At 40.4% G+C, this 24,336-nt stretch overlaps 1 protein-coding gene across 4 annotated transcripts in view; it reads right to left on the bottom strand.

Moving 5' to 3' along the window:
• LOC139625685 (retinal-specific phospholipid-transporting ATPase ABCA4-like) overlaps positions 1-24,336 on the bottom strand; it is a 56,790-nt gene that overhangs the window by 7,562 nt on the left and 24,892 nt on the right. For 2 of the 4 annotated variants that reach the window (XM_071485876.1, XM_071485877.1), the window contains exons 26-42: positions 24,071-24,276; positions 23,798-23,852; positions 23,588-23,668; positions 22,893-23,068; positions 22,547-22,671; positions 22,279-22,377; positions 22,012-22,201; positions 13,141-13,235; positions 12,794-12,826; positions 12,390-12,495; positions 12,185-12,259; positions 11,817-11,986; positions 11,374-11,551; positions 11,102-11,217; positions 9,164-9,311; positions 8,958-9,081; positions 8,381-8,510 (exon numbers count right to left, since the gene is read on the bottom strand). In XM_071485876.1, coding sequence (XP_071341977.1) covers positions 8,381-8,510; positions 8,958-9,081; positions 9,164-9,311; positions 11,102-11,217; positions 11,374-11,551; positions 11,817-11,986; positions 12,185-12,259; positions 12,390-12,495; positions 12,794-12,826; positions 13,141-13,235; positions 22,012-22,201; positions 22,279-22,377; positions 22,547-22,671; positions 22,893-23,068; positions 23,588-23,668; positions 23,798-23,852; positions 24,071-24,276 — 2,107 coding nt within the window. The remainder of the gene's footprint in view (positions 1-8,380; positions 8,511-8,957; positions 9,082-9,163; positions 9,312-11,101; positions 11,218-11,373; positions 11,552-11,816; positions 11,987-12,184; positions 12,260-12,389; positions 12,496-12,793; positions 12,827-13,140; positions 13,236-22,011; positions 22,202-22,278; positions 22,378-22,546; positions 22,672-22,892; positions 23,069-23,587; positions 23,669-23,797; positions 23,853-24,070; positions 24,277-24,336) is intronic. The other 2 variants (XR_011691971.1, XM_071485878.1) reach the window with 2 other exon arrangements.

Here is a 24,336-nt window from a genome sequence, read left to right as displayed (position 1 = left end):
TAAGCCATTTAAAATCTTGAAGAAAACACATAAAGTTCAGAAACGCGCTAGGCAGAACTACATCGTTAGACCGAGTTTGGGCTATGCTTAAAAGGATGTCTGGTAAAAGGAAGAATATGAGGGAGAGGGTTAAACCAAAATTATCGGAAAGGACTTTTTCTGGCACACATAAACACAGCAAATGTGCTAGCCATTCCCCTGCATTATGTCCGATTGTAGACGTGTACGTCAAAGTCCTGCACTCAGGATTGCAGCTCTCTTTTGACCCATCCAATCCCACTGCCATGCATTCCTAAACCATGATTATGGATGAATATTAAACCTCTGAACCCACAATCCTCGTCAAGCGTCTGTTTAATTTGAGAAACCCAGGCGGTCAGCCCAGTGTTTGAATTAGCCAGTGTCTTTGATTAGCCAGTATCAGCTTTGCAAGTGGAAATTAATGAAATGCCATTGGAAATCTGAAGAACCCAGTTAGCATTAACTATTGGGCAAGCCTAAAGGGCCACAAGGCTAACCATTCTACTCAGAAATTGTAACAGCCTTATGAAGAGAAAATTGAAGAGAAAAATGCAAGTGCAAGAGCTTCGGTTGGACAATAGGAAACACAGATGGAGTAATGATCAGGGCTATAATGTTAAGCCCCACTGAACTGCTTTCAGTTGTCCAACCTTGGTTTTTAGAGGAGTTAGTGGTTGACCTGCACCTTTTGTAATGGAATAAAGAGATAAATTTAGATAAGATCTAAGTTAGCAGACACATAGAGGTATATCATTCTGTTTATCTTAAAACATACACTGAAGCCTCAAAAACAGCTCATAATTGAGTAGGGATTGTACTCATCATACCAGATGTAAATGTAATGTCAAACAAAAGAACCAGCAGAATTGTTGGCCATTCTTTTAGCCCTCAGCTGGATAGAAAACTTCAAACCAAGTGAAGTTCTAATATGTTCAGATTGTAGTAGTGCATTAACCAGTGTCAAGAATATGCAGTCAGAAGCAAGACAGGGTATTGTTTTGGGAAATATGTCAAACTACTTTCAGAATGATCAAAACAGGAATAAGTGTGAAACTCACTTGGGTTCCAGCTCATATAAGGGTGGAGGGAAATGAACTAGCAGACAAGTATGCAAAGGATGCAACTAAAAAACAGAATATAGTAGTAAATTATAGTAAGGCTAAGTAAAAGTATCAAATCAAATCAGAAATGGTTAAGAAATAGAATGGAACAGGGAAACTAACAGTAGGCATCAGTATACAAAGGACAGTTGGAGAAATAAGAAGCTAGCAGAAAAACAAAAAAAGAAGACATCATATCAAGGATTGGATTTGGGCATACTAATCTTAACAGTACATTTATGATAACTAGTCAACACGGAACTGGTGTGTGTGAGTATTGTACAGGAAACAGTAGAACGTGATTATTCATTATTCTCAGTATCAGCAAGAAAGGCAGGTTTTCAAATGTAAATTGGAAAAAGATCATATCAAATTTGAACTAAAAATATTGTTACAATTGAACTCAGGGTATGTGGGGTATAGAGCTATATTCACATTTTTGCAAAAGACTGGACTCAACAGAAGAATATAGCATAATTTATTGGAATCATTCCAATCCATACTCCATTTCAGACAGTGGTGGAAATGCACCTATAAGTTGTTTGCCAACTGCCATAAAACAAAATCAGAAGAAGAGGTTCGAAATGAAATGAGGAATAGTAGTCGACAGAGTGCGAGAATTTCAAATCAAATTTGAGATACTTAGTGGCAATGGAGCATGACTGCTTCATGAATGGATCAGAGATACGCAGTTAGGCAGACATGGATTTTGATGAAGAGTGTTAGAAAGTAAGGGATTTGATAAATTAAAATCAAGGTAAAGGGAATAAAAGAATTAGAAATGACAATGGTGAGAGGAAGTGGGGGAGAAGAGTGTGAGCAATATCAGGGGGAAACACTAGAGAAATTAAAGAAAAGGCTTGAGGAAGGATGAAGAAAATAAATCCATTTGTGCTAACAGCAACTCTGGCTGATAAGATAGGGGATATACAATATGTGAAGGTCCTCAATGATGGAAATCTATGAGATGTGCAAATGAACAACAACTTAAGAAAGCACTCAAAATAAAACAGACAGGAAAACATAAGGTGGAAAGCAGGGAAAGTGGGATCACGAAATGGGGGTGGATGTAAGGGAGTGATCACAGGGGTGCCAATGTAGTGCAATGGAATAACTAGAGGAATATCAAAGGTGGAGAAATAATGAATGCCCAAAAACTGAAAACAACAAAAAGAGTGAAACGGTAGTGATTGAGTTTGAAGCAGAGGGTGCAACAAAGAAGGTTTTCCTGAGCTTTATGAGTTACCCAATGAGAATGCATACACCGAAGCCAATTAGGTGCTTTAATTGTTAAACGTTTGGGCACACAGCCAAATATCGTAAAGAGCAGAGTAAATGTGCTAGATGGGACCAAGTTACCAAGTAAGTGACTGAGTATGGAAAGTGTAGAACAGGGGTGCAACCAAATGCAACAGCGGAGGAGCCCATAATGTGGCGTATGATGGATATGTGGACATGAAAGAAGAAAACAAAATCGAAAAAGTAGAGTGGGAAGAAGGATCACTTATGCAGAAGCTGTAATAGTGATGTAGAAATGAACAATGCTACTTATGCAAAAGGAGCAGTGGAAGTATGAGGGCTACAAACAAATGACAGGATCTATGTGGACAAAAAGGCATTAGTAGCATTTATTGCAGGAGTGATTACAGTACAGCAGAAGCAAAGTAAAAAAATGATAAAATTCAGCTGGTTGTCAAAGCAGCAGAGAATCATCTGGGATTAGTTGGACTGACATGGGAAGAAGTGAGGGAGAACCTTACAAATCGGTCAAGTCAGGAAACATAATGGGTTGGTTAATAGTAATTATGGTGATTCTATTACAATGAAGTGTCAGGGGCTACTGGGCAATGGCCAGGAATCCAAGCATTTCATTAGAGAAATGGCTAATAAATGAGATGTAATATGTGTTGGTGGATGTGTTTGATGGATGAAAGGGATTTGGTTTGTACAAATGATGGAAGAGGAACAAGAGTAATCATTACTATAGGCACTGAATCAGCATTAAATGATGGAAGAGGAATGAGAGTAATCATTACTATAGGCACTGAATCAACATTAAAAATACATCAGTGTCTAAATCCTTAGCTGGAGTTAGTAACTAGGATTTGTTGAGAGCTACAACAGTGGGCAATGATCACTATTCTGTGTCATGCTCAGTAGGAGAAAGACTAGAGGTGAGGCCAGGTAGTGGAATCTCCAAGTGGATCTTTGGAAAAGCAGATTGGGAAAAGTTACAGAAGTGAGGAAACACTGAAAAGGATTGATATCTCTGGAGATATAGATGAAATAAACAATTATAGGGATACAGCAGAAATCATGGCCAAATCATTTGCAAATATACACAGTTCAGAAAATGTTAGTAGAAGCGAAAAGGAGAAGGGAAAGAACAATAAGTCAGTATCCAGGTGTGTTAAATAGGAGGTAAGAAATGGATGATAAAACTGGCAGAGATGACAAGAGCAATTGGCAGATCAAGACCAACCTTTCCAGGGAAAGAACAAGTGTTATGTCATGCTAAAGCATCTAGGGGAAGGAGCATCCTTATAGTGGCTTCAGCTGTATAATAGTGTGGAAGGAGGGGAAGATTACCAAGTGCCTGGAAAGAAGCAGCAGTGATTCCAAGAAGAAAACCTGATAGAGATTCATCTAAGCCCACTAGTTACACGCCAATAACATCAACTTCTAATATGTGCAAAATCATGGAAAGGATGATAACAGAAAGGTCATCATATAAACTTGAGAGGAGACAAACATTAGCAAGTTCTCAGTGTGGTTTTAGGAAGGGAAGGAACATGATGGACTTAATAGCAAGAGTAGAGACTGAAATAAGAAAAGCCCAGGCAAATGAAGAATCAGTTATTGCAATGTTTTTTACAGAAAAAGTCTATGACATGATGTGGAAGGAAGAATTGCTAATCATGCTGCATGAAATGGCTGTTGGTGGGAGAGCTTTTCATTGGATACATTTTCTGTTCAGAAGAAAAATCCAAGTTCAGATTGGGGCAGACTTGTCAAATCAGTACACAGTTGGAAATGGCACACCTCAAGGTAGTGTGATAAACCTGTTGTTTTTCATTATTATGATTAATGACATTTTCTCAAGGTTACTAGCAGATATAGGTAGGTCACTATTTGTGGATGTGGAAATGAGGAAGGAATAGATGAGGTAGTGGAGTGAGGTTATGATTGGGTGTTTGAGTGGAAAAACCTCAAATAGTCTTTTTTACCAAGAAAAGAATTGAGGAAAGAATGAAGCTAAGGATATATGGGAAAAAGACTGGAAAGGGTTGGAACATTTAAATTTTTGGGAGTTCTTGTTTAATCACAGTTAACATGGGCAAAAAGGGCAATAAATGTGATTAGGTGTTTGACTGGGGGGGGGGGGGAGTAGCTCATCGCATTCATGAATGTAATGAATGTATGAGGCATTGATAAGATAAGATTGATAAGATCTGTGAGTGTAGCGTGGGTCTTTGAGAAAACTAGATGTGATTCGGGCTCAGGCATTGAGAGTGTGCAGTGGGGCTTTAAAAATGGGAGAATGCAACTGATGGCAAAATACTGGATTAATATGCAGGGACACAATCAATCTCACCCACAAAAGGAGTGTTACAGGAGTGCTGGGAGAATGGGAGTGGTCAGAAGGATAACTCTGCTCATGTAGGGAAGCTTTTCTGTCATAATGGTTTAGTTCTTTGTTTGCTCCTTTGTTGTATTTGTTTTCATGCCCTTACAACATTCACCACTCATGCACACCTTACATTCCCAATTCTACTGATATTCACACTTCATTGAGTATTATTTTATGTTAGGCATTTAATCAATCTTCGTTGTTATATGAATATCTATTTTAGGTGTCCAGCAGCTGGACATTAGGTCCAGGCCTTAGTGGCGTTTTCCCTTTGGGATGCATCATTTTTCTTTTTTTTTCTTTTGGTTATTCTTTCTGGTAGTGTTGTGTCATTGTGGTTAGTGTCAGTTGTCCCTGGACAGCTGTCTTGAGAGCATATCCCTAGGAATTTGTGGGGTTGCCTGCTTGCAGGTTGTTCTTCAATCATCAATGTAGGGGTAGTGTTGGAGATGTACGCCCTCATGTTGACAGGGGTAATTCCAGGTTAGGTCAGTAGGTAAAGAGGCCGGCGCCAACCCCGAATAGGGATAAGGTTTGCGGAATGCATTTACATCTTTGAACAAGCTTGCCAGTATTGTCATGGACTGGATCACTGAATGGATTAATGCCCTGTCCTCAGGTCTAAATCTGGATTTAGATGGTGTAGGTAGGTGTAGGTGAACTTGCTGCACTGTCCCAACCAGAGGCTGATGCGGTGGCTTTTGTTGCTCCAAGCTTTTACCTTGGAAATTAGGCATATCAAGGACAAAGATAAGATTGTGGCTGATGCTTTGTCCCATGCCCCAGTGGGTTAATTAATACTGAATCTTGGTTTCTGTCAATGCCTGATTGTTTTGCTCTTTCTTGTTCCCTCTTAATTTGCTTCTAGGATCCAGTTGGGGTTAGTTCTCCATTAGCTCCTTTGTTGTATTTTGTTTTCATGCACTTACTACACACTTGCACACGTTCACCACTGATTCAGACTTCAATGAGTATTGTTAGGCATTTAATCATTCTTTGTTGTTGAATGAATATCTATTTTTGGATGCTGGAACTGGTGTGTTCTCCATTTTGGCCTTATGAACCAGGTTGTGAGAACTGCAATAGATGGAAAAAACTAAAGATCAGGTTTTGATATGTTCAGATTTATCCTCTGCCCTAGCATGTTTAGGTCTTCCCAGCTGACGAAGATATACTGTATGAGGTCCTGCAGTCACACGAATAGTAAATCAGGGAGGTCAGGTAAAATTTCCATGGGTTCCAGTGCATGTTCGGTTGAAAGGGAATGATAGGGTGGATGAGTTGACAAAGAGGGCTTTCCGATCTCAAATCAAATTAAAGCTGCAAGTAGCATTATGTAGACCCTTGCCCTTTTGCACACCTCAGGGCTGCTGCCAGGAGGTAACTGGATGCAGCCACCATGCAATACATTCCTGTATATCAAGTGTAAACCAGAACATGAAATTGTCATATACATCAAACGATGACTGACAATCAAGGGTCACTTCCTTTTTTTAAGTAGGTGGCGATGACTATGACTTCAGATTAGTTTACAGATGTCTTCAGTGAGCAGATTGGGCAATGTTTGTTTGAGTTATAACAACTTCCTGTTTCATGGCAAAACATCAAAATTAGCCATGCCACCAGAGCCGTACCGTTCAATGAAACTCATAATTTCACAGCAAAGCATCATCAGGGTCTTTTGGCATTTTCTAACAAGTTTGGGGCAGATTGGGCAATGTATATCAGATTTGTAAATACTTCCTGTTGCGATATTTGCCATGCCACCAGCGCCACGCCCTTCGATGAAAACCCCCAGTTTTCACGATGACGCATAATCACAGCCTGATGCATTTTCTGACCGTGTTTGAGGTGGGTGTGGTCAACCTGCTGAGAGGATTGCTTCAAATTGTAAAACATGGTATCATCTATTGCTGTAAGGTGGTGCTATGAGTATAATTGAATATTGGTGTGTAGATGTCTTCAGGCCGAGACTCCTATCAAACAGTTTGGGGTAGTTTGGATGTGTATTTGAGTTAAATTTCTCATGGTGAAACACTGTAAATCACCATGGCACCACAGACAGGCCGTTCTATGAAAACCCACAGTTTTAAGCACTGTCAAGGTCTTAAACATTTTGACCAGGTTTGAGGTGCAGGCAGGTAAGACTGTGTGATTGAGTTATAACGCGTTAAATTTTCATGGAGGACGTTCAACGGAAATTTCAGAGGCTTCGCAATTTAACGTCTCACAGGTCTTACAGTTGTAAGATGTACGTTTTCAACATTCAAATGTCTACAAGTGACTAGACCTATATTATAGATGTTTTTGAGTAATGTACTTACATTATCCAAAATGTTTTGTAGAAATTTCCAAACCAGAGAAATAGTGATTTTAATCATGGTAAAGCTCCGAATCATTTGGTTGCCTGTCAATGATGTCATATCCCCTAAGCACATGTGTCGGCTTGGTGGTTCCCCTGAATGTTTTTCAAAATATTTGATTAGATTAAACATAAAAAAAGCATTGTGGTTGCTTGCCAGAAGCTCAAAATTGACTTTAATCCTGTTTTAAGCCACATTTTAAAATAGTCTGGATCCTAAATATTCAGAGACAACAGCCAGGCAAATGGCAGTTCAGTTCCCATCTGCTCATGTATGTCCATGCATCAACTCTTGACCGTACTGGTGAATGACAGATTTTTAAAGTGACACTGCTTAATTTGGTGTTTCTACCAGTTTTAATCCCCTGGCCTGTGGTGTTATGGAGAGGAGGACACCTCTTCAGATAATTTGGCTGCCAGTGAAAAAAACTCTGGAATGTTTGATTCATAAATTAGCAGGTAGTTAGTTAGATTCGCAACTTTAGCCTCCAGCTCTTCCCTGATGTCTGCTGTCCGCCGTACAGCGTCAGCAAAACACTGACTTTAAACGTGAAACAGCTTGCAGTGCTTTTAATGGTTATAATCACTGGGTCTGTAGGGAACCTGTAGATAATTCAGCTCCAGGTAAAAACCTCCTGGATGACTGACACTGAAGAAATACAAACCAGGAGAAACTTAAGGCAATGGTGATGAAGACAACAACTCCCATGATCCCATACTATTTAATGACATCACCCAACACTGTCTTTTGTTATTGTTTTGATTGAGAGACCCCTTGCAGCAAAAGTTACCTACTATGCATTTAAGATTAGACTGACAAAATATGATGTCGATCTGATTAATTCTCTAGGAGGAGATGGTTAAATTCCAATGCCTATAAATGGCAAAACAAATTCAAAATATATAATTTCCTGTTTAGGATAGGGATACATACAGTCTTCTCTGTAGGTCTTGGCATGTTACATATATGAAACACAGGGCGAGTAGTGCCTCCTTGAAATTTTATAGGGGGTGCTATCAAGCCATTTTGCCACACCCAAGGGCAAGACCCATAAAATATGTTAATTTTCACGAGGCCTGACTCATATGCAAAGTTTGGTGAGGTTTTGACCATGTTTAGGTGATTTACTTTCCAGTGTGGAATTTTTTTTTTGACAAACTTTACAATAGGGTTTCAAATATTGAGTTAAAGCCTTCAGAGTTCCTAGTCTCTAACAAACCTTGATGGCAACTTTTAGTGATCTGTGCCACATAGTTCAAACTCACCAGTGATTCAGGAAGAAACGATACTGGAAGAGAATGTTAAGGATGAAATAGACAAAGCCCTCAACAGCCATCCAGAATAGGTTCTTCCCAAGAAAGTCCCAGTTATAGGGGTCTGGACTGTAGTCTTTACCTGAACAAACATAAGCACAACATACTTGTCAATGACACTGAAAATATTTAACTTTTCAAGAGTGTTGGTTGTTTTTCCTCAACATGTGGAGTTTTAAAGTAACGAGCAAATTGGTTCTTGTTTACTTTATTATTTTAAAGATAAGACAATATCAGAATGAATGCAGCAGAAGCTTAGTTTATCTTGATTATTCCTGAACATCACTGGAGGAGAATTTGTCAGAGATCATTTGTTGCACCAGTGGCTGTTGATTGCCTCACAACTTTGCAGTTGACCTAGGTGTTAATGGTACAGGTAAAGTATCAGATTTCTGATGCAGGCAATGACCCAACATTCATTCAGAATGTTGACATAGTGGCTGAGAATTGGAGGCTTTTGTTGCCATAAGTTTTGTTGCTTCAGCTTACCGGGCTGTGAAGGATATAAGTCTGTGTATTTGGTTGTTACCAAAGCGAGCGTAGATGTCAGTCACAGCCTGGTTCATGGCCATGTCTATGAGACCTCGTCCCAGGCAATAATGGGGGAAGATGAGCAGCACGGTCTTTAACAGCTGATTGAACTTGTACAGAGTCTACAAAGCAATCCGATGCATATGAATGAGGATGAGACAGAAGATGGATAGGAATTTAGAGAAAGGAGAATACTGGTCTTACTGTGGTTCCCTCAAAAAGGTCCAAGATGAAGGTGATGGCACTACTGTTGATGCCAATAAAGAGGTTGATACATGACAGAGCAACATAGGCTGTGCTGGGGACGCTGAATATGTAGGACATGGGGTACATCATGGGTGTTACAGACCAGCTGAGAGAGAGAGAGAGAGAGAGAGAGAGAGAGAGAGAGAGAGAGAGAGAGAGAGAGAGAGAGAGAGAGAGAGAGAGAGAGAGAGAGATCAGAGTATGCATCAGTTAAGCACAGTGGATGTCACAATCTAATGCTGAATACTGTTAGGCACACTAGATCTTTGCAAACCAATTTTGTGCTCTGGCCGCAAATTGAACATGGACTGTACACATGTGGGTGCAATTTAGGACTGCATGTGTATTCCTTGTATTTTTACAACCAAAATATACAAACCCATTTCCAAAACACATATAAACATATAACATACAAAACATATAAAACATATAAAATGTTGAAACTGAGAAATGTAATTGTTTTATGAAAAATGTATGCTCACGTTAAAAAAAAAGTTGGGACAGGGGCATCACCTCTTCTTTTAACAACACTCTGTAAACATGGGTTAGGGTTAGGGTTACCCTGGAGTTTTGAAAGTGAAATGTTGTCCCATTCTTGCCTGATACAGGATTTCAACTGCTCAACAGTTTGGGATCTCCTTTGTCGTCTTTTTCGTTTCACGAGGCTCCAAATGTTTTCAGTGGGTGACAGGTCTGAACTGCAAGCAAGTGGGTTTAGTGTGGACTCTTCTACTGCAGAGCCATGAAGTTGTATTACGTGCAGAATGTGGTTTAACATTGTTTTGCTGAAATATGCAAGGCCTTCTCTGTAAAAGACATTGTCTAGACTGCAGCATATGTTGCTCCAAAACCTGTGTATTTTGTTCAGCATTAAAGGGATCCTTCCCCGATGCGCAAGCTTCCCAAGCCATGGGCACTAATGCACCCCCACACCATCACGGATGTTGGCTTTTGACCTGTGCGCTGATAACAAGCTGGATGGTCCCTCTCCTCCGACCCCGGAGGATGTGGTGTCCATGATTTCCAAAAAGAATTGAGCTCTTTTTTATTGACGCAACAAACTGTGTTCACAGACGATGGTTTTTGGAGGCCCCAAGGACACGAAGATCATGGCCATCCAGTATTGGTTTTCGGCCTTGTCCCTTGTATACAGAGATTTCTCAAGATTCTCTGAATCTTTTAATGATATTATGAACTGTAGATGCTGAAATTCCCAAATTCTTTGCAATGTTATGTTGAGGAACATTATTCTTAGACTGTTGCACTATTTGCCCACATAGTCTTTTACAGAGTGGTGAACCTCTCCCCATCTTCACTGCACAGAGACTCTGCCTCTCTGACAGGCTCTTTTTATACCCAATCATCTTACTGACCTGTTGCCAATTAACCTAATTACACAATTTTTCCAGTCGTTTGTTGCCCTTGTCCCAACTTTTTTGAAACATGTAACTGGCATCAAATTCAAATTGAGCATATATTTTTCATAAAACAATAAAATTTCAGCATTTCAACATTTTATATGTTGTCTGTTCTCTTTTCAATTAAATACGGGTTTACATGATTTGCAAACCATCACATTCTGTTTTTATTGACACTTTACTTTAATATGTCCAAACTTTTTTGGAAACAGGGTTGTACTACAAGATGCATTGTTATTAGGAATAAAAGATCCCTGCCTTTTAACATTAAACAGTAGAATTAGAATAAACAAATAAGAGACTGACAGCCTCAAATCATCTCTACACTGCATTTTACCTTGTGTATTAAACTATAAAACATAAAATTTGAAAGACCAGTGCCAATTCAAAGGGCTAACAACTTTCAATCACTTTAAATGTAGCAGTGTCATGTTGATTTTGCTTATTTTGTTATCTTTAATTTTACCCATTTTCTTACCCATAAAGCATGATTAGCGCAACAAGTGGTTGGAGGTGGGTTGGTGAGGTGTAGCACTTCTTATCAAAAAAGATGAAAATTTCCACCACCATTGCTGCACTGATGGAGTAATTCAGCTGGAGAAAGAACACAGCCACAGAAAATACCAGTGTTTATCCTTATTAAACCCCCTCAATCCCCTTAATCCCCTGTCTTATGTTAACTGTTAAAAACAGTTAACATAAGCCAGACAATTGTGTACATTTCAGAGCAGGCTAACAGGGTCACTGTACCATGTCCCAGAGGAAGTTGGCCATCCAGTAGATCAGTGGACTGACACCACTGACAAACTGCAGGTGTTTGGCCTGGGTGACCCTCTCCTGGATGAGATACAGGACAAAGCTAGCTGGGACAAAGGACATGGCGAAGATGATGCAGATGGCCACCACTGCATCTACTGAGGTTGTTAGGCTGGGGAAAGGACAGATAGATTAATGTGTTTCTGAGAGCTAGTGTCACTGAAAAATATCCTGTTATTCAGCAGTGACAATGAACAATGTTTATGTTACAAATCTTTTATTTGAGACTCTAAAATAAAACTGACTGGATCACCAAAAACTGTTACTGCACACGTGTCACAGCTGGGTTTTACTACTCTTTATTTTTCTGTGTAAACACTCAAGTTTAGACCTTGAAATATAATTGGATGAGGACTATATGGCTGCTGGTCACTCACACAGTAATCTCAGAGAGTTGTTCTTTTGTGAGGTTCAGGGGGTGGTTGATAGCAGTGATTCCATATTCATCCAGGTTAGCTCCTTTGGCCAGGTTTGCACGGAGGATGGCGTTGTTGGCCACGTTCATGAAAGATACCATAGCATGCCAGCCCTTATTGTTGTACCACACCTGTGGAGAAATTGTGGATGATATAAAGACCACTGCTGATGTATAATTTTGATAACATAGTGGAGTAACACATAAACTGCAGTATTTACTTGGTTTGCACAAAGTTATGTACAGTCTAATATATTGCATTATACAGTGAGGCAAATTGATCACAGTGATGTAGGTTTCATCTGGCTGCTGAAGCTTTAGTGGACTCACCTTGACATTGTTATGAGTCTCCATGTACCTAAGGAACGTACCTATGTCCTTCAGCATTTGTTTAGAGTATTTGCCCTATAACCAACAATGTGAGAATCCATTAAAAAAGAAATCATGGAAGAGGAAGGTGATGAACACACAGAAACAAAGACAATAGTTCACACAAACATATACAAACAAATAATTTCAAGTTTTAAAGTCATACCCCAGTAACATTGAGCAATCTCCCCAGCTGTGCTGCTACATCTTGGATGGTCTTTGGCTGTAGCCCCAAAACAGGAAGCTGCCCTCCCACTGATATACCTCCATACCTGGACACCACAGAGAAAAGTCTAATGGTATCTCTAATTTTAACTAGAGCTACTGCAGATTCTACTCATTACAACCACTGGAGGGAGAACTGCTCCACTACATAAACACATACATCCAATTACTTAAATGGTTACTATTTAACACTTTTCTAATGTTTATATATTTATAGTTTCAAGTACCAAAAACCATATTGACATAGTTTTACATCTACTCTCTCAGGCCTTTCTATAGCCTCTAGGCTATTTGGATGTGAATGTAATCTTACAATAAGGCAGATGGATACAAATTAGATTTTACCTTTGTTCATTCACCCAATATTTGCTCTTCAGGCTGGAGAAAAATCATACACAGAGATTATAATATATAGAATATATTATTCTTTCTCATAACACCACACATTTGATGTGAAAGAACTACAGTGTTGCACTACTACAATAAATTTTAACATTGCAGTGAAAATACCTACAAAGTTCTTGAGTAAACACAAAAGATTTATGTTTAGATCAATACAGAACATAGGATCTACAGTAGCCCACAATGATGCCACAATGTGCAGGAATTGAATGCATCTGTTTCCATGCACTCTTTGCTTTTTGGGCAATAAATAGGTTCTCCATTTTCGGTTGGTGCAAAGGATCAAATACCTGGTTCTGATGAGGCTGGGGTAGGTCTTCACCAGGTAGTCAGAGATGTTCCTGCCTGTAAGGTCCATGAGAACATCTCCTGTTGACTGGATCCTCTGATGCACAAAATAACACACAATGCACATTTTATTAAAGACTGAGCTACGATTGTATGTGCTCCTATAAGTATTTAAATTGAAAACAACGACGTGATACACAAAAGTGTGTGCTGAAGGAATATAGCAGTGTGCATACTATGAAGTGTGGATAGTGCCAACTCTGGGATCATCTGGATAAGGAGAACGAGTAGTCAACCCTTCCATCGCCACTGGAACATGTGGATTTTTGAATTGGATTGAATGGGACTGCAGACAAGATACTGGCAGTGGTATATGTAGGAAATTAATATAAAATGTATGCCTACTAAGTACGTCTGAACTTGATGCATCACCTTGATACCATCTGACAAGTACATCATTGCAAAGTACGTTGCCATGTCAGGCCTTACCTTGTGATTCTAAAAGCACAGGTGCAGACAAACATGGGTTCATCCACACAAGGGGAAAGCATAATTTGCCATACAATTGATACACTTCTTAAACAACATTTAACTCTGTGAAGCTCAATTATAGAAAAAAAAACAAAACACCCTTATTACCTTTCAATTGCTGCAGCTGATGATGTAGAAATAAAAGGGTAATCTTTTCTTAAGTTTAGGGAAATAATGTAATATGAAAGAGTACAGTCCTAGTTAGGAGCATATTTTTTGTATTTGTACTCATATTGTCTGAACAAAGATACAGAGCAACAAAGGGCTCATTTGCAGGGTTGACTGTTTATGTAGGCCTGTATAGCCTTTCATGAAAAGGTAATCGCACAACAGTCATATTATTTATGAGTAGTCATCCATTTTTAAAAGAGATAAAACAGAGAACTGAATTTCATATTAATTAAGACTTGTTCATTTGCAGTGGTAGTCCCAAAGACAGTTTGTTTCCCCTTTAAAGAAGAGATGAACATGATATTTGCTGCATAGTGTGTTGCCGTATCCTTTATTTCAGTGTTTGCAACGTCCTCTATTTGTCTTCACTGGGAAATGTGTAATCATGTCCAATCACTCTCAATCACATCCGGCACTCTGTACCAAAGATTTAATTAATTTATGCATTCCACTGAAGTAACTCTAAAATGTCTGGCTATAGCTTATTATGCTTTCTACTTATTATACTAAATGGAATACATGCAACCCCCATAGCACTCTCCATATTCAAAAAAACTTTCACCTGTCCCTGAATAATGCAACAAATATCCCTCAAAACAGTCTTGAACATTAAGTACCTGTTTTGCCCAAAGCAAATTCACATGTGAACTTGGTGACCTGGGCAAGCGACCTAATAAAGGCACCTGTCATCCAGTAATCATCTCCTTTTCATCTTCTCACCTAAGCGCGCAGCATTAGCTAGTACTGTTGTTAACCGCCCATTTCTGCCTGTTACCGTTAAGTTTATAGCGTGTTCTATATTGGCTATTGGCCTTTTATCTCAACCGACCATTCTCTGTTTTCGCCATGTTGCAATGACTGTGTTGACGGCTAAGAAATTGTAGCTAAGAGTGAATTATTTTTTCTCGTGCTTTTTGGTCACTAACTAGCACTTGTTTACAGTGCACACTAGCAATATTAGCGTAATTTAAAAAAAGCGTATTTGTAGCTGAGTGCTTTCTCGCTCTATTGCTACATCACTGGTCTCACAGAGCTTCAGGTGATCTGTCAATAGGTTTGTGGCTGTGTGTTTTTCTTGATCTTCTGCTACATTACCAGCTTCCTGATGCAACAGGTGCCGATTCAGGTTATATTCTAGTTTCTCACTCTATGGCTACACCAGTGGCCACAGTGTTGGCAGTGTTTTTTTGGGGTTTTTTTTGAGTAGTGTCAAGCCATCTGAACTACACCAAGTGCTGATTTGTGAGCAGGCATTCTCGCCTGTTGTTGACCATGTTCTAGATTGGCAAAACCTGCTTGGTTCCCCTCAGCCCATGGTCACGGTAAGTGTCCATCATGCATTAAAAATCTGAAAAAGGCATTGACAGATAATGCTTACACTAATTGCAGCCGCATGCTGTTGGCAGAGAGGGATGTGAGGTTGTCCCAGCATGACAATAGCATTTCTGAGGCTGGGTTACCCCTTTCGGGAATGCCAGCAAAGGATCCCCCTTCAAGTTCTAAACATCACTGACATACTGACGATAATGCCCCCAACATGAGAAAGAAATGGCAGCATAATGAACCTTTGGCTCTCAAGGCGGACACATTGGCCTCAAAGTTTGCCCAAATTAAGGCTCTTCTTAATTTACGGCCTGGTGACCATCCTACTGCTTCTGCCACTATGGAGACGGACGCTTGCTATTGCGGCCTCCGGTAATCTCTTTTCTGATAGGGAAGACAGAGAGCAGGAGGAACCAGACAGGGATTTCCCCTCTCCCCTCAGTGTCCGGTTCTCGCAGGTCAGGAGTAGATTCCCTGAAGGATGCTGAGGCTGGCCTTTGCCTTTTCTTGGTTTGGATGCAGCTCCCTCTGGCACCTTTTTAAAACATGCTCCACAACCATCTACCTTCAAAGTTCTGCCCTCTGTGCCATACAGTACTCAGCTTCAGAAGTGCTGTCCTGACCCCAAAGCATTCCTCCACCTACCCAGTAACTGCAGGGCCCTGGTTGCCTTGAAAGATGCTGCCCAGTATGGCCTAGACCAGATGCCTGCCATTGATGCTTCCATCACTTCTCTGATAGTATCTCCTGATGATGCCTTAAGACCAGATGCCCATCGCCCATACCCGAAGTGTGGGATCACTGACAACCTCCTTACCAAGAGCTATGATATAGCAGGTTGGCTGGGACGTATTGGAAATTCTCTCTCCCACCTTGTACTAGCTCTGTCACAGACTCTCCAGATTGCTGGAGGTGATGCCTCGGCACAGAGCTTGAGTGATCCAGGCATTTAACTTCATGACTAAGGAGTTTGGAAGGTTGATGCCTACTCTTGATCAAAACCAATAGTCATTCAGATGATCTGGGAGAGGTACGGGAGAGCAGGTGTTGCACTGTTTGCTTTAGAGGCGTCAACACACAGTCAGCTGTGTTTCTCCCTCTCCGAGCAAAACAGTCCTTTGGGACAGGATGCGCTGATTTACCCCTGGCCAGACTGTATGCCTTCCCTCCAATTCCACTACTTATGCTGATACTTCACAGAATATTCAGAGACCACACAGTTTCTGGTGGCTTCATACTGGCCAGGGAGGATATGGTTCCCTGTGATCCACTTGGCCCCTCCCAGTGAAACAGGTTCTCCTGTCACAATTAGGAGGGCACATTTGGCATCCCCATCCAGATCACCTTCGGTTGTATGTTTGACCCCTGAAGGACCAAGATTTTTATTGAATTTGTGCGATCAGGCTGTGATCCACACTGGACTGAATGCTCGAGCACCTTCAACTAGGCCTCAGTATGCCAGCAGGAACTGATCTGTGCACGCACAGATCAGAATGTGGACCCAGAGTGTTGCGCTGTGCCTGTATTGCTCAGAGACCTGCAGATGTTGCTGGATATGGGTCTCTCTGTTTGTACCATCAAGGTGTATGTTGCTGGCATCTCAGCTCGGCATGTTCTGGTGGACAATCGAACTGCGGGGTCACATCCTCTGGCGAGTCACTTTCTGAAGGGTGCCCTCTGGTTTCAGCCCCCGCCCAGATGTCATTAAACTTGGAGTGTCTACACCTCTTGGGCTGGCTTGAGGGGTGTTCTACTGAGTGACATCTGTGCTGCGGCTACTTGGGCTTCCTCCTGTGCTTTCCCACACTTCTACAGGGTTAATGTTGCTGCTCCCATCCAGTGGCGACAGTGGTTCGATCCGCGTGGCACAGTAAGTGTGGATTCCTCATGATTCCACCAGATTCCCGTATGTAATGTAATGTATTACATACCGTCTCTGGTGGCAGAATGTCATAGAACAAGAGTTACAGATGTAACTAAGGTTCTATGAATTCTGGATGACTGCCAGAGTCCAATGTCACTAGGAATCTAGACGAGAAGATTCTGTAGGAGACGATTACTGGGTGACAGGCATCATTATGAGGTTGCTTGCGTAACCCAGGTCACACCTGACTTTGTTGGTATTTTGTCTCAACCTTCTCCAGGGTATATACAGAAATCCTGAAGTTAAATTTAATACCTTTTAATACCTTTCTGTGGATAAATAAATTATCAGACATCTTCATAATTACATGTCAGACATTCTAGTTCAGACAGACTGACGGTTATGTTTTGTCAAGCAAGAAAAAACTGTTCTGAAATGCAAAATAATAGAATTTTAATCACGTGATAAAACATTAACTTTTGAAATTCAGCAATAATTCTGATTAAGAAAAAATTAATTGTTTGACAGCCCAAGTCAATATCATAATTATGGGCACATATGACATTCATTCATACAATGGAGAAATCAGAATGCTCAGTAACTTCATTTAGAAATAGCTTGGTTTGGAAATTAATCAAATAATTATTTCTCTTCTCTACAGTTCAGGCTGATGCTCACCAGCAAATACACACACAAAAAAGTCATATTATGTCACAATGTCTGGTGTTTTGCAATATTCACCCCTATAATTGTTTGAGTCACCTGTGTGTATTCTAACAGGGTCTTAAATTATAAATGATTTTTGGTACATTATATTAAGCTGTGAACAGTTGAGGAGTGTTACATTAACTGCTGGAATGTGAGGATGCCCTGCCTTACGTATATTTACTTTTATTGGGCTTTTTCATTTTATTCTTATTTATGTATTTTATTTGTCATTCTAGCCTTAGTGGTTTTTAATCTGTTTGAGGAATGCAAAATCAATATTTAATGTGTAACCCTGATTTCTTGGTCGGTAGCGTTCTCAAGTCTCTCTGGGCTGTGGGCAACAAGTGGGATACAATTTTCTTTTAGATGTCTTCTATAATCATCACCAACAAGGCAGCACAGTTGACACAACTTTATTCTGCTCTCTCAGCAGCACATGTGCATCTCTCAAAACTCACATTCACACCTGTCCCCCTGTAGATCATAGCAGGTGGTATTCTCAACGCTAAAGCGGGTTGCAACTCAAATGTTACACCTACAAAATATATATTATATATAAAATAATAAAGTTGTGCAACCGATAATGAAATTATATAATAAACTCAATGAAGTAATATTAATAAATAATATAATAAATTGTTTAAGAAGAATAAGAAGTAGCTACAGCAGCCAATGTTTTATCTCTCTGCACTGCAGGACTGAGAGGTTCAGGAAATCCTTTGTTCCCACTGCCGTTAGACTATTTAACAACTCAGACAAAGGCATTGGAGAATGACACAGACTCAATTTTAATTTACCTGAATACATGAATAAGCTACTGGATAATCGTGAATCTCCGTATAGGGATAAATAAAGTATTTCTTATCTTATCTTATCTTATGAGATGAACTTTATTGTCCCAGAAGAGGGAAATTTGTCTTGGGCAAATAGAACCAATGCGCTGCCGCGTTCCATCATAACACTGAACATATAAGACCAACAATACAGCACAGAGATGAAGGACAAAATGGACACTACAGACAGTCTGCACTGTTATGAACACAGTCCCAACTTGACATAGAGTCGCATATCCCGCCCTCATTGTACAATCCCAGTACAGCCCGACACACAGTATATAGGCAGGTTCAACAACTGCACAGTCCCATAGCCTTATGTTCTAGTACATGGACATGCAGTAAATAAATAATTTGTCTATAAGCATTTAAAATAGATTTTAAAAAATAGTACTTGCTCATCTATATTTAGGATATTTTCTTTCTTTCGTTCTTTTTGCTCAAAGAGTTACGGAGATTGGGAGGAAGGAGAACTTGAAGTGATTGCTTTTGTAGCTGATAGCTCTGTACCGTCTCCCAGAGGGTAATAACTCATATTCAGCATGCAAGATATGGGAAGGATGTTCCAGGATTTTAAATGCTTGATTCACAACAACCCCCTCAAAGACTGAAGGGACAGGTAGTTTTTATTACTTATCACCTTCATCGCCATTTTCACTAGGTTCTCTATTTTTGTTTTGGACTGTATAGTGAGAGAGCCAAACCAGGCTGCCATTCTGTATCTGATCAGACTTTCCAGTACAGCATTAGAAAAAAAAGTGACATGGCGGAGTGGTTAGGGCGTGTACCACATGAGCGGATGCTCTTAGCAGGCGAGTGCCAGTTTGACTCCTGAACGGCCTGCTTCTTTCCTCCGTGTCATTCCCCCTTTCTCTCTGCCCCTCTCCTGTCACTCTCTACTGTCCTATTAATGAAGGCAAAAAAATGCCCAAAAAATACCTTAAAAAAAAAAAAAGTGACCTGATGTGCCTACTCCGAACAACCTAAGCCTGCGAAGGAACTGTAGTCTTTGACCCAGTCTGGCACATAGGTGCTCAACATGAACATTCTATTTAAGTAGATTGTCCATGTGTATACGCAGGTACTTATAAGAAGACACCTGTTCTATTTTTCTGTATATATATACTACTATAACTACAGGATTGTGAACGCCCACTTCTTTTGGGTAAAAAATCATCTCTTTGGTCTTTTTGGTGTTTAGTGTGAGATGATTCGTCTCACAGCAGTCCCGGAAGGAGTTAATATTGTTGTAGTTTAATGAACGACCTTCACTTGCTTTTATTAAGCTTAGAATAATTGTATTGTCAGGGTATTTTATGATGTACTTATTTTGCTGACTACTTCTACAATCATTTGTGTATAATGTAAACAGGATGGGTGAACTCATAGCACCTTGTGGTATCCCTATTCTGCAGGATTTGGCTTTTGAAAGTGAACCGTTTACCCTGACCTGTTGCGACCAGTTTAGGAAGAAAGAGTGGAACCATAATAGAGGGACTGACTTTCAAGTTTATGAGCTTCTGAACCAACAGGTGGGGACAAACCGTATCAAAAGCAGAGCTAAAATCAGCAAAAAGAACCCTTGCATATGCCATGGGGTCTTCAAAATGTTTGTTGATTAAGTGAGCCACAGTAATGACCGCATCCTCCGTGCTGCGCCCAGCCCTGTATGCAAACTGGAGCGGGTCAAAGCATGAGGTTACTTCAGATTTGAGCATCTTCACCATAATTCTCTCAAAACACTTCATGACTACACGCGTTAACGCCACAGGTCTAAAATCCTTGATTTCAACAGGACACTGAACTTTTGGAACGGGAGCCATAATAGATTTCTTCCAGAGGGCTAGAACAGTAGTGCTATCTAAGGACCGCTGGAAGATAGAGCACCAAGCATCAGTTGACCCAGAGGAGCATTTTTTCAGCACCAGAACTGGCAACCCATCCGGCCCTACTGATTTCTTTTTACATACCTCACTAAAAATTGACTGTACGCATTGGGGAGCTATTTCCCAGCAAAAAGACGTGTTATTGAGAGCAGACAAATCTAAAACAACCTCTTTTGTCAAAGTATGATCATTTTGTAAATTATATCTTAAAAAGAAGTCATTGAATTCATTGGCTCTTTCCCCCTCATTTATTGTCATTAACAGACTTTTGTTGGAGTTCAAATTGGTAATCTTGTTCATGGAGACCCATAATTTTTTGTTGTTCAAGTTGCTGAGGCCCTGTCCATGGCCACTTGCTGATTGCCTTCTTGAGCATACTATTGAGTTATTTATGAGCCACTGCCACCCATGCTCCATCTTTATTTTTAAACGCCAGCTTCTTTTTATTTATGCAGGCTTTTATGTCTTTGGTGATAGGTGGCTTACCCTTAGCTAAATGTAAAACATTCTTTTTAGGGATGATATAGTCCACGCAGAAACTGATGTATCAGTTATTGTTTCGGTTGCTTCATTAAGATCAGGGTTTTGGAAAATGCCCCAGTCTGTACAGGAAAAGCAGCCTCTCAAAGTCTCAATGCTGTCCTCAGTCCACTGTAACAGAGTTTTTTGCTGTGGCTTAGATGACTTGAGCACAGTGTTATAAGTAGGCACAAGTTGGACGGTGGCATGGTCAGAGTTTGAGAGAGGAGGGAGTGCCATGGCTTTGAGAGCTAACATTACTCAGTATGATGGAGGGGAGCGGTGGTTTGTTGCCCCTGCGTCGGAGCTGCTGCCTAACACCACCGCGCCTGCCTCTTTTGAGCAAAATTCTCAAGCAAATTCTTGCACAGGAGTTCAACCACCACCAAGAGAAGCAGAAGTAGGGACATGAGAGGCTTCATGGCTTGACAAAGGGAGCAGGTACATTTATTCAGGTGCTGACACACAACCCACTCATATTCTCGTAGGCCTAGGTTAGTCTTGTATCCACTCAAGCAGGGATAAAGTCGGTGTACTGAGCGCAGACAATGTTGTGAGACGCCACTCTACACATACATCCAAACAACTGGAGAAAGCAAACAAATATACAAAGTTACAGCAGCGGCACTAGAGCCCGGGTCGCCAACAGAGCAGGGCCACCGGAAGCAGCCAAAATAATCTTATCTTATCTTAATACTCAATAATATTTAACCCCTAAATAAACAACATATGGTAAATGTATAATTAAAATAATTTAGGTTACAACTGTATTGAATTGTTGTAAATAAAGTTTAAAGATTGTGATGTACTTATAAACAACATTGGAGTGGCATCAAATCCTCCAAATCCTGGAACGGCTATGATGTCTGACTGACAGCGAGGTACTTATCAGTGATGTACTTATCAATGACATTTGAATGGCACCAAATCCTCTCAAGTTTTTATTACATGACAGGTTCCTTCAGTAGGTTATCTGTGGCACAATCCACACTTAATATGTATACTATGGTATTCAGTATCAGTGACCCATCTACCTACTTGTGGAGGTGGCAGGCCTCCAGCTCCTTCAGGGCACACAGGCAGCATGGTGAGTTTCTTGGGTGTGCTGCACTGACAGTCTGGAGATGGTCTGAGGGAGCTCCACTCTGGACCAGCCAGCATATCTAGCAGAGCAGGGTTAACCAGGGGCATCTCCCACTCTGTGGTGATGTTGTTACATGGGAAATCGCTGCAAATGGGAGAAAATGACCCATGCGGTTAGCAAAGCACAGATAACAGAAAAAAAGATCTAAAACTATTACTTACTCCAGTGGTTCATCCACCATGCAACGAGTCCCAAAGCCAGGCTTGTCCAGCAACACTTCACCAAAGTATCTCATCTGAGCATCCATTGGACGCTCATTACTGCAGTGGATAAAATAACACATGATTACCATATCAGATAATTCTGTCTGATTTATAAATTCTGCCCTTCTGGCCAAATTCAATTAAAATACTGTACTGATCTTTTTACATTCAGTAATACTCTTGACTACTAAATGGCATTTGGTGATCTGGAATCCTTCATAATCACCTGAAGAAGGTATACTGTCGTCCATACATCCAGGGACTGAGGGTCAGACTTGGATACTCTCCAAAGGGTGGAACAATCAGGGTGAATGTCAGTGCCAGGAAAACAAAACTGGCTGGCAGGACAATCTACCAGAAACAGAGACATAACTGTGATTTGAAGACCAGACAAAAAAACAGTCAACTGTGGCCTATGTTTGACAAAATGTCCAGGTTGTTTGCTTTTTCAGTTGCTAGATCAAAGCCTTGCTTTTTCTTGCAAAAAAATATGTAAAGTCAACCTTGTTTTCAAATTTCAATTTCATAAAATACTATAAAGATTACAGTGGTGTAGTGGATGTGAGGATTACCTGAGCAAAGAAGTCTTTGGAGGAACGGGTGGTATGATGCAGCCTCTTGATTAGCAGAGCAAAGAACTGTTTGATGGTCAAACACAGGCCTTTGACTTGGTAGGATCCTCTGCCTGCTCCACCCTCTAGGACATCACATGGACCCTGGCCATTGGCATGCAAAGCTCTGTCTGTCTCTGAAATTCAGAGTTCAAGTTAAGTTGCACAGCATGACTTGCACAGACAGTGGGTGTCACTTAGAGCGACAAGACCAGCCAGCAAGCCAAGCATGCTTAGTCTTCTGCAGACAGAGACCAAAAAGTAATAGCCTATGCATTGATAGCATTGCTCTACTTGCCTATAGGTATATAGTAGAGCATCTTTTGCATGTTACTGGTGCACCAGTGACAGCTCCAAATCAAAATGGATATAATAAAATCATACAGTTAGTCAAGTGTCACTAGTAAAAATCCCCAGGCTGAAGCTCTCTACATTACACTGTTGTCAGGAAAAACACTTTTGCCAAAATATGTTGTCAGGAATGCATAAAACATTGTTTAGAATGTTTTTATTTGATAACAGAAAGTTTAATAGTATAGTTAGTAATATTTCACCTTTCGACACATAAAAGACTGTAAACCCTCTTAAATTACAGAATTTAATGTTTTTTCCACAACAGCATTTATCCCAGGCTTTAAGCTGAAAGTCACGGTCACCTTTTAGTGGTTCCATATCAACAGCCACTATGTTGAGTCCACAGAGACTAGCTCGAGAAATCTGCTGTACTGATTTCTTGTCTGAGAGGATTAAAGAGTGGGATAGAAAGGATACAACTCACATGATGAGAAGTGGGTGGAGAAAACAGGGATAGCAGAGATACAAACAAATCATGAGGAAAAGAAAAAAGTGCTACAAAAACTTTGTACCTTGTATACATTTTCTGTTGGTTGCATTCCCATCAGCAGTGACCTTTAGGAAGATCTACAAAAAGATAGTCGAGACTCAAGATTAACAGATGCTCTTTTATGAAACAGCCTAACTGTGAAAGGTGAAACAGGGGCATGAAATATATGACAGATTGTCCCAAAAAAATTCTGTTCTTGCACCACAATATAAAAATTGGTAAATGTATATGTATTTTTTGATTTTACTGTGATTACTACACTGTTCCCATTTCTTTTCTTCTTAATTCCACACACCTCCTCTAGTGATGTGTCAGACACACCAAAGCTGCTGAGGCCAATGTCAACCAGGGTTTCCTCCAGCTCCCTGAAGAGGCTGGCATAGGCCCTGGGCTGGAAGTTACGGTTTGGAAGCAGATAAGTCAGCTCCTGGCCAATGACCTCGATCAGACGAGCCTGCGGCACGTGATGATGGACCAGAGCTGTGATTCTTTCCTGGTTACCTGGAGATGAGTGAAAGAAGCTGACTTCACTGATTATTTTAACTAAACTGTTCTGTGTAT

Source organism: Trachinotus anak, unplaced genomic scaffold (assembly GCF_046630095.1).
Source record: "Trachinotus anak isolate AG129_WGS33_773 ecotype Australia unplaced genomic scaffold, CSIRO_AGI_Tana_v1 ptg000009l, whole genome shotgun sequence".
Lineage (NCBI taxonomy): Eukaryota > Metazoa > Chordata > Actinopteri > Carangiformes > Carangidae > Trachinotus > Trachinotus anak.
Note: the sequence above shows the minus strand (reverse complement) of the source record. Positions and strands in the feature narration are given on the sequence as shown.